General features: G+C 44.5%; 1 protein-coding gene across 2 annotated transcripts; it reads right to left on the bottom strand.

Moving 5' to 3' along the window:
* Positions 1-290: 290 nt before the first annotated feature.
* mbtd1 (mbt domain containing 1) lies at positions 291-10288 on the bottom strand (the record flags this gene model as incomplete). Of its 2 annotated transcripts, XM_080541815.1 has the most annotated exons (17): positions 10173-10288; positions 9054-9255; positions 7639-7772; positions 6954-7065; positions 6707-6789; positions 6307-6424; positions 6002-6136; positions 5694-5782; positions 5085-5319; positions 4883-4938; positions 4613-4717; positions 3795-3942; positions 3156-3238; positions 2570-2804; positions 2018-2089; positions 1027-1179; positions 291-411 (listed from the first exon to the last, which is right to left on the bottom strand). In XM_080541815.1, exons 1-17 carry the CDS (start codon positions 10191-10193, stop codon positions 299-301), a joined length of 2094 nt encoding a protein of 697 aa, XP_080397941.1. In that variant the 5' UTR covers positions 10194-10288. The 2 variants fall into 2 exon arrangements, with proteins under 2 accessions (XP_080397941.1, XP_080397942.1); XM_080541816.1 differs by lacking the exon at positions 1027-1179 and having other exon boundaries at positions 299-411.
* Positions 10289-11163: the final 875 nt, after the last annotated feature.

The following is an 11163-nucleotide window of genomic DNA, read 5'->3' as shown; positions in this document are numbered from 1 at the left end:
TGTGTGTGTGTGTGTGTGTGTGTGTGTGTGTGTGTGTGTGTGTGTAAATCAGGGCTCTAGGGTTTGATATAGAAGTTGCTCCGAGAGATCCTTGAGGAGCCCATAGTAACCATAGTAACCCTATTTCCTGGTTTGCTGGGTGTGAGTGTGCAGGTGGTGGTGGTGGTGGTGGGGGTCTTTGGGTGTGTTTTGAGGTGTACACCTTGGCTTGTGTCCTGGTTGCGGGTGTCGCTGGGTGTTTGGGGGTACGTCCTGCCCTCCTCCCTCCGTGGCTGCCTGCCTCGTGGGGGGCGGGGCCTCAGGGCTCCTGTTTGATGTAGTAGCTGCCGGAGCCGTTGCTCTCCTGGTCAGAGATGCCCTGGGAGAAGGTGAACTCATCCACCGCCTCCTCCTTCACGCGCAACAGAGACTCTGACGACAGGAGAGAAAGAGAGAGGAATTACAAAGAGCCGTGACCTCCAGAGACACAAATACTTTGACACAGACCACCCCCCCCCCCCCCCACCCCACCCCCCAAAGAATACAATCAGTTGGCTCAATATGCATATCAAATGGGGAGAAATATGTGACGATGCATTGGATATCTAAACTCAAGGCATACAATAAACCTCTTCCACCTCTTCACATTCCCGCCACCTGTGACACATTTATAAATAGGATGGGAATGTAGGATCATTTATAAATAGGATGGGGATGTAGGATCTCCCCCTGTCTACTCCTTCTAGAAACAATAGCATTAACTAATTAACTAATGACAAACATGACAACCCCTCTTCCACCCTAACCCATATCCTGTCTCTCTTACAATAGCTTATCGTCTCACTGGAAGTTCCTGGTCCAAAAAAGAAAAATATACAAAAAGGACATTATGGGACTTCAGCATACACTGATGGGACAAACAGTACACCTCATGCAGCAGGATCCCCCACACGGCCAGCACACTGCCAGGCCCTAGAATGGGATGAACACTGCACCTGTTAGCGCCCCCTGTCTGCGTGGAGGACTCGGTGATTATGAGCGTGTTACCTGATTTGTGGGTGATGTGATGGTGGGTGCGCGGCCTGGGCCGTGTGGGCCCCTGGGCGGAGTAAGGGGGTGGACTCTGCTCTTCGTCCCCCGAGAAGCTCCTCCTCCTGCCTGCCTGACTGAAGGGCCGCCGACCAACCGGAATCTTCCTCTCTAAACACCAAGCCAAGACTCAGGGGGGTAAGCTTCCAGGGCTACCGATGTTTAATTATTGTTTGACAGACAGATTAATACAGTTTGGTCGATAGACAGCGCAACATCTTCTAACGCTGCACCCCCCCCCCCCCCCCCCCTAAATAAGCCCCAGGTGAGCAAGGCCCAATCCCATTTCAGTCCTACGGCTCGGTTTTGTGCGTTCACGTGCAGGGTAGGGGTGTCGACTTGTTTGATCAATTGATACGTTTTATCCTAAGTTGTGAATGAATCGAGATCGTCCATGCTTTTCTATGATACGACTGATGCAGTGGTGTAGTCTAGTTTTTTCTAGTGGGTATACTGTGATTTTGCCCTCCCAGTCAGAGTGACACCTGTCCCGTAGCGACACCCCATAAGCACCACCACACTCACTTATGCATACAGTATGCATCTACACCGGTGTTTGCTGCCTTGGGGGGGGGGGGGGTGGCATGGACTGTACTTGTACATCAAGCTGCCTCACGCTACAGAAACAGGAGATAGGCTCCTGCCCCCTAAGGGCCGTTAGGCTCGAGAACCATCGGTTCTCAAGGCTACTTATGTGGTCTTGACTACATGTCCACTTTCTCACCTGGTTCTTGCTGTCTCTCTGGTGTGCCGACACCATCCTGCTCTCTCTCATTCTCTCCCTCTCTATCCTCCTCTCTCCCTCTTTTGCTGTCAACCAAAAGGCAAATATAACAACCAGAGTATTTTGAAGGGATGAACTAGAGTGTCGATCAACAGGGAGAGAAAAGGGTGTAAAAGGAGAGATGACGAAAAGAGAGGTAAAAAAACCACACATTTAAAAACATACTTTTCTTTTGGCCTTTGTACTGTTGAGCCTTCTTCTTCTGCTTCGGTACCACTGGTGGGATTTCTCTGGCGGCTGAATTAACATAGCAGTTAAAATCAGACACATATAGCATGTTTATTTTTGTTAAAATAATAAATGATGTGTTCTTAAAACAAACCAAAAAAAACATAATAAATTAGTAATTTCACGCATGGATTGATTTTGGGTTATAACAATGAAATATGGGTGCATGAATATCTCACTACTGGTTTCATGCTTGAATAAACTGTGGTTTTGCTAGAACTGTATGGATAAATGTTGAGCATATGAGACAGCAGCTGGTGAAACCGGGAACAAGTCGCCAACCGACGGACCGTTTGGACTTTTATTCCGGAAAAATGCAATGCAATGCAATGCAATGGATTGGTTGAAATAATCCCAACTACGACCTAGTTAGTGTAGAGGAGTGGGGATTACTCACTTCAGAATAAAAGTCGGAACATTTTGATTGTTTGGCAACTTGTTCCCGGTTTCACCAGCTGCCGTCACATATGAACGTGTGTTGGAGCTTACTCTGTGCAGCAGGCGGCTGTAGCTGATACCCTGTCAGCTGACACCAGCCCACGGGGTAGAGGTCAGGTGACTCGCAGTCCACCCATTGGTCGTACTCGTCCTCCCAGCCGTCAAAGTGGACCCGCAGGAGCCGGTGGACGATGCGTGTCACCGTGGCGACACACACCAGCCGGGGCTCCATCAGGTCCACGGCCTCCACCTTCATGCCCTGGCGGAAGCCGTGGTTCGGAACGTCCTGGAAACATTACACGGCGGAGGGCAAAGAGGCGGAGATAGTTGGAGATTATAATCACGGCAGATTAAAGTCATAAATTCAGCAATACACAAATAGAGATGTATCGTTACTCAAATCGTACAGATTACTTCTCACATATCACACAGACATTACTTTTACGTGACTTTTTCATACTGCACATTAACTCCCATGTTGTTGATAATGTACAGTAGGATTTCAATAGAGTAACAAGAGACAAACTGCTCAGTCCATCTCAAGCTGTGACGCCTACTTTCCCAAAAACTCAGATGGCACACAGACCCTGTGATAACCAAAAACAACCAAAAACACAGCCAGGATTTCAAGTCCTACCTTGTTAAAGAGCTTGACAGGAGCGGCTATTGAACCCGTTTCTCTGAGGTAGTCAAACCATTTAAATGGCAGTTTAGTGTACCCTGTGGGGTAGAGTGAGTGGTGAGGCTAGGCAAACACAGATGTTCAGGTCAGGAGAGAGGCCAGACAGGAGAGAACAAAATAAGGAGATGAAAGAAGTTTCGTGCCGAGGCTGAATAAAATGGTCAACATTCTACAGTGCCACGGGTGACTTTATTCACAGAAATTGCATAAATGATGACGCTTCATTTTGTCAAAGTATTGCTGCTAGGTAAATTATAAAACATTTGGCACACAGTGTAGGTGTTTTGGACTTCTTTGGCAGCTAGTGAGATAAGACTACTGACTACAGTCTCTAACTATAAGTAAGTTCCGTGAGAGGGAATGTTTTTTTTGTCCGGTCACCTAATAAACCTTTCACCCTCACCCAAGACAGTTTGGTAAATCTGAAAAGATCAGATTGGTGTAGGGAATATGAACTACACCTAGCCTGTGTAGTATTGCTTAAACCCATCTCCCCCGTTTAGATCTACAAGAAGTGTCTTGGGGTAGGACAAGGAGTTGATTTTTGGACGGGGCTGTAGTTTGTAGAAGAAAGGATAAGGGTTATAAGTGTACCTCTAGGGGACGTTAGTTCGATACTGTTGATTTCACAGAAGCCGGCAGGGAAGATGGAGGAAGAGGTAGAGTGGAAGCAGAACCAGTCTGATCCATCTGCCGCCTCTGAACCATCGATCCCAATCATGAGGTACCCGTCTGCCAACACCTGAACAAGAGACAGGTTGCCAAAAATCGGAAAAGAGCTCGGAGCAAGAATCTAGTAACACCATGGTCAGAGCACTGAAGAGGCACCATCTTTGGAATGGGATCTCTAGAATAAGTTTTCCATTACATTGCATTATATTTCATTACATTGTCGATTGTCGCATTGTTGAAGAGTTGCCAAGTAAGTATTTGTGACACGTTCTAATGCTTTGGTCCTCATATCGGCAACCAATCAAAATCTTCAGACTTTTCTTTTGAAACACAGAACTACGTTGAGAATCACAACACAAACTCGCTAGTCAAGCCGAAATACTGCAACGCAATGGATTCGGTGAGTAATCCCCACTGCTACCGAGTTCACTATAACACTACTTTACATTGTTAGCAGGCTCACAAGACAAGCTCTGTTAGTTGACTAGCGATGTGTCATTGATTTTCAACAACGCGGAAATGTATTCACATTTTTCGAAAGAAAAGTCAGATCCATCGGATTCCGATATGAGGACCAAAGCATTAGAACGTGTCACATTTTGTTGCATTGTTTACCCTGTGTGCCATGCATATGACAAAAAAACATTGAATTTTAATTCATTGGTAAGCTTTTGTTTTTGATTAAGTCATACCTGTCTTTTAGTGGGTACATTGATAGAAAACCGGTGAGACATGCGTACCTTTCTGACAGTGCCTACACATATAGTGGAGAGGTTTAGAGGGTCGATGGCCTCTAGTTTCATGCCATCCTTGTGCCACTCCCCGCTCTGGTCCACGTCCCTCACCTGAGGAAGAAACACAGGGAGATTCAACATGAGCTTCGGCCCGTACGACGGTGAACACCTACTTGCATCAACAAATCCACAATGAGACTTGAGACAATTCCCTATTATACACAACAAAGAACCATGTAACATAAATGTATATAAGCCTATGTGGTGTCCATTTACCTTCTTGAACAGCTGAGCACCAGCGTCAACCTGGCCTTCGGTTTTCTTGGACACATCTGAGGAACAAACCAAAATACCATCAGAAGCATGATACACATGTTGATGCCAATGCTGTGAGCCAGTAAATGATACAGCAAATTAATTCCCAGATGGATTACATTTGACCTTATTTACCAATGAAATGACTAATGGAGAGACTGACCGGATCGTTTGAAGCGGTGTCCGATGCTGCGGGACCAGCCGATGCTGTGTATGAGTGGGCTGTACATGTGGCACCAGAAGTCATCGGACCCGTCTTCGCTCTCCTCGTAGACGAGCCTGAGACGTCCACCAATCACCTGCTCCACCAGGGCCACCCGTGTCCGGCACAGGTGGGTCTTGTCGACCACCTCCACACGCATCAGCTTCTTAAAGGGATACTGCAAGTTCTCCTGAAGCTGAAGACGTGAGAGGGAAACAGAGAGGCGTTGAGAGATCAAGCTAGATCAGAAAGATAAGTGGTGTGCAAGAACCGTGGTAAACCTCAAAAACATTAGAAATAAGTCTGAGGATGCTTCAATGAATAGAAGTCCCAAACTTTCCAACTCAGACAAATTGTGTTGTCATATAGGTCTCTCTAGGGTATGATTTCAACATTAGTACAAGAGTCAATATTTCTGTGTACCCCATGTATATACATTTATTATTATGTGTGTTATTAATGTGTTTTGTTAATGTTTTTATATGATGTGGTGTGTTGAGATCCTGGTGAAAATTAACTTTAAACTTGAAGAGACCGATCCAGGTGTACTGCAGGGCACGGCGGTCTTACCTTGGAGGCGAAGTCAGGCGGCAGTGTTTTTGCTCCAGTGAGTCGCTTCACGAGAAAGGCTTTCCAGTTAGAGTACTTATGCAGTATGGCTGAGAGAGAGGCAGAACATGCACAGTATGAGAATGAGGATCCTATTGGTTGGTTTTATTTGGGTATGAGTGGAACTGGTCCAGCTTGCTATCAACTTGTTGGTGTTTTTCACCTTCTGATGCACTTTTCAAAAAGGTTTTAACTGCATTTTTATTTTTTATTGCTATCATTATCAATTACAATCCATCACACCTATCTTAATCATTAAGGGTGCTCACATTTGGGGGGTACGAGAGGCTTGCCACTGGAGGCACACCATCCCACAGGGTGGATCTCAGGGACACAGAGGTTACACCAGAAGTCCCGGCTGGTGTCGTTGTCAAAGCCCTCGTACCGCAGAAGAGCCTTGTACCCTGGAGAGTACCACACACCCAACACGGTTAGACCACCACACAGTCTGTCTAAAACCTTATCAAATGTGCACAGTGCACTACTATAGGCCTCTGCAACAACAATGGCAGGTATTAATTTCTTATGCTGAACTACAAGTACCAAAATCACCAGTTGTGAGAGAAGTCCTTACCAGCGAGCTTGACAATCCCTGCTATCCAGTAGACTTTAGTTGAGAGGTTAGTATCAGAGTTGAGCACCTCCACCCTCACTCCCTCTGCAATGTCTCCCCAGCATGTACCCATAGGGACCTGGAACACGCAAACATCATTCAAAATTTAAATTGAGTTGAAGAATTCAAACAAACAAACTGTTTAGTTAGGGTTAGGGTTAGGGTGACAGCTGTCACTTGAATGTTAATTTCATTAAGTTTATTATTTTTCAAAATATCATCATAATGCATATTACTGCTTTAAATATATCATATTTAAGAAACTATATTATGCTGCATACATGCATAAAATTAGGACTGAGGCAGAGGATGTTTATGGGAAAAAGTGTCTACCCTAGTCTGATTCTAGTTCATTACTTACATGCTTGAAACAACTGACTGGTGCCCCAACCAGGTTATTGCTACAGATGTATCGACCCCAGTCGAAGCCTTCAACAGGAACCACTAAGAGGAGAAGGAAATAAACATTTTAAAAAGGTATATTAATTTACTGGATCTAGATCAGTTTTGTAAACAATATCAAGTGTTCTTAAGACTCAATCCCAATCAAGGGATTACTTTAAAAATACAACCCGAGCGATTCATTGGCTCTGCGTTGGAACACATACCTGCTTTTGATTTCGCTTGATTCTGACTTGCTTGGTATTGGGCGTACGCTGCCAACTTTGCCATGAGAGGTTGTTTCTGTAAGACCTTTGCCTTTTTCGTAGGAGGTTTACCCTTTTACGGAAAGCAGAAAGCATAGGACAGTTTATGAACATGACAATAGCAACTGCGTCCGACACATCTGAGTAGAGATGCTTCGTCTATCAGCACCTGCATCATCCCTGCAGTCTATTTCTGAACAGGCTACTCTAAGGCAGGCTAATAGAATTCTCACGAATCCATCTCATGTCCTACATGCAGAGTTTGACCTACTGCCCTCTGGGAGGAGGTTTAGAGTCCCCCGCTCTAGATTTAACAGGTTGAAAAATTATTTTATACCGGTTTCAGTTAAACTTTTAAACAGCACCAGATGAATGTTGGATTGATTTTACTTATCGTTTTACTTCTATTCTTGTCTGAATCAGGGTTCCCGTCTGTCTGTGTTTTAACATGTTGTATTGTCTGTTGTTCTTTTTCTGGCTGCAGTGTGGTGTAAGCCCAAAACAAATTTCCCAGTCATGGGACAATAAAGTGACTTTTGACTTTTTTTTACCTTAAAAAATAAATATGGGCAGAGGATTCTAATTCCACAAACAGGTTTAAGAGATCAAATCCAAAACCAAGTACTAGCAAAATACACATTGTTACCTGGAGCCGCGCCAATATGCTGGCCTTTTTGGAATTGGAGGAGTAGCTCCTGGAGCATGAGACACTGCAGAACCTTTTGGTTTTGGAGTAAAACGCATCTCGCACTCCGACCATCCCGCACATCTCACAGGTGGCTGTAAAACAGAGGCCATAACCTCTTAACATCACATACACTGAATACAGCTACAAAGTCCAATGCATTCAAAACAATTAATCAGTTCTATGCATCCACTGTGACATGACCGGAAAAACCTGACAGTTAAAAAGGCACAACGAATGTCAGTACAAGCAAGGCATGCTATATTTCCCTTTCTGTGAAGTGATTCTATGCAGCATTAGGGATGCTCCGATCTGGATTTTTGGGGCCGATACCGATCACCGATTTTTTTCCTCAAGATCAACCGATACCGATAACGATTTAAAAAAAAAAATACATAACTGTAGGCCTACTGACTGGATAGCCTACATATTTTTTGCTTTTTAGACAAAAGTTTTGATCCATTAGGCACCAAGCAAACGCAGACCCGATGTTCTAGCTTATTTAGAAGCCAAGATATTACAAAACGTGTGTATTATGGCGGCCATTTCTTAAATGCCAAGATGGCCGCCTTTCAGACATCTGTGCAAATGGAAACATATATTTTCTGATTCCTCATACAATGCCCTTTCCAAAAATGTATAGATTAGCAAATCCCCACGAAATTATATAACAAACCTGACTAGTAAGACCCGGATGTTGTATGTGGGCGTGCGCGGGAGGAAGCGCAGTTTAGTGGTGGTCTAGTGGATAGTGAGTTGGACTTGTGATCGGAAGGTTGTGAGTTCAAATCCCGCCTGAAACCACACCACCACTAGTGTGCCCTTGGGTAAGGCACTTAGCCCTCAGTTACTCCAGGGGGAATGTCCCTGTAATTCGTAATTGTAAGTCGCTTTGGATAAAAGCGTCTGCTAAATGGCAAAATTATTAAAAATTATTATTTAGACCCATTTTTATGGCATAGTAAAAGTCTGGCCTATCACCCAGTTAGGGCCTGAAGCCCAAGTCAGTGATATGGCTGTATAAAAGACATCATAAACGTGGCCTTCATGGTTTACATACTGTTACATCCTCCTATGTTTTCTGTTCAGTTATCTGTCTTCCCCAGGGGGGGGGGAAAAAAAAAAAAAAAAAAAACGGTTTTTGCGATCGGCCATTTTTGCCAATCACCGATCGAGTCATTTGGAGTGAAATCGGCCGATTTAAATCGGTGGCCGATAAATCGGAGCATCCCTATGCAGCATCTTCAGAGTCGCTGTGACACAAACCCTGAACACAACAAACTCACTCCTCCTCCAAGCACCTCCCTAGAAGTGACCCCAGAAAGACCCCGAGCCCCAGACATCCCGACAGGTTACACATCTCTATGCACACTGACCCATTCCGGCCTTGCCGTCAGGGTAGGTGTAGACCTGGCCGTTGTTCTTGATGATGGGCAGGCTTGGGGGGATGGAGGGCACCTCATCCTCACTGTCATCGGAGCTGGAGCTGCTGGTGGACTCCTCGCTGCAGCTGTCATATCCGTCAAACATCCCGAACGAGTCACGCCGTTTACGCTCCGAGCGTGGAGTGCGCTCAGCCTGTGAGAGCAGGGGGAGTGAGTGAGTGAGTCAATCGCATTAATAGCACAATGATGAGTGAATGGGTTTTAGACTACAGACATGATTGATGGTAAGGCTGAGAGCCCCATCCATTCTACTTGCATATAAGTCAACACCTGAAGGGTCCAAGGATGATTGGACTTTTTTAATCTGGCTGCCCAAAGGGACAACTGTAAACCAGATTGACAGAGCTAGACATTGACTTCAGGGAAACAATCCTATACAGTTGACAGCAGAGAATTGACAATGCTCTGGTCATCGGTTCCTCAAATAGCAGGATAAATGAACTCACGTCGGGGGGGTGTAAATGATATTTGATACCTACCCCCTTCTGTTTCCACTAGCTCTAACTAGACAAGACAGTTGAGGAACACTGACTGGAGCAAATCTGTCTGGATACGTTAGCAGGGTAACCAGTGCGCCTCGCCTGTTGCTCGCTTTGCAAGTGTTGTGGATAGACATGGTTGTAGCCAGCTGGCTCACACTCACACAACGAGCTGAGGTTAGGCTAGTGGCGTTAATTGGATTGCTAGCTGGGCTGTAAGCTGTGCGGGCCTCTATGCTATATTAGCCAGCGCGAACCTGTTCTTCCACTTCTTGCATTAATGACTAGCTAAGCCAAGCAACAACAAAAACATCACACATTTTAAACCTTTGCAATTATCAAAATAGCTCATCAACGAATGACTTATATAACAAATATCACAATAATACGTGCATGTGGGTAGCTAAGGCAAGGTGAAATGCAGATTGTATATTTCAATCAGCTGAGCCATTCTCTCTTCCTGCTCCACTCTGACAACAACAAAGGGGCAGCGCTAGCTAAGCTAGGCTAACCAAAGCTACTACTCGGAAGCTGGCGGACTTCAAACGTTATATCGTAGACATGAACTCACCATATCTCGTGTGTCCTCCATCAGCCCTTCATATAGAGCGTTGCCTCTTCAATGGACTACGTTTATAATTGTAAAACCCCCAATAAGGGGAGTTCGTTAGCTTCAGAAGACCAAACTGACCCAGAAATGAACACAAGCAGGATATCAACAAAATAACACTGGCCCTACTTGCGCATGCGCGAACGTAACCTACTTTTGTGTGATTGGTCAGAGCAGAATGATCGTCATCGACAGATGCAGAAAACAAAACACTGGACATCCCTTTGACATGTAAATGATTTACTCCCTCTTCAATGAAAGCCTCAATGGATTATCACATGGATAAAAACGTTTATAGCTACAAATAAAAGAACAAAAAGTACCGTTTCACATTCAGCCTTCTGTGTATGGGATATGGAAATATGTCAGGAGTAAAGTGAAGTGAAGTCTTTTATGCAATGATTGAAGATCATCATCATCATCATCTTATTTCAGCTATAGTGAGCTGTATAATGAGTTTGCACACTAACCAAATACCATACTTTCTTTATTGGTTGAATGGTAAATAAATCAGAGAACCACACCCATTGTCAGATATATATTTTTAATTCTCACAACATAAGGAACATCTAAAGCACAACATGGGGCCATAAAACGTAATTTACATACAAATAGAAACAATTTAAAGCCAAACAACAAACAATCTTAACATCAGCCACGGCCGCCTTCAGGGGTTCCAATGGCTCACATATCACAGTGTTTTCAGTGCTTCGAACCTTGATGTAACCATCAATACTGGTATTCAGTTTCTTGCTCCTCTCTCCTCTCCACAACAAAAACACTGCAAAGCTGCAGGCAAAACAGAACTGCATAAAATAAAAACTTTCGTGAGACAAAAGATCCGGGATGTTCATGGACGTATTTACTGAGTTGCTCCCTTGAACGTATGTATATACAGTGCATTGGGAAAGTATTTAGACCCCTTCACTTTTTCCACATTTTGTTGTGTGTT

This window comes from Nansenia antarctica (genome assembly GCF_963989245.1).
Source record: "Nansenia antarctica genome assembly, chromosome: 11".
Classification (NCBI taxonomy): Eukaryota; Metazoa; Chordata; class Actinopteri; order Argentiniformes; family Microstomatidae; genus Nansenia; species Nansenia antarctica.
The sequence above is the reverse complement of the archived record's forward strand: the minus strand, read 5'-3'. Positions and strand labels throughout refer to the sequence as shown.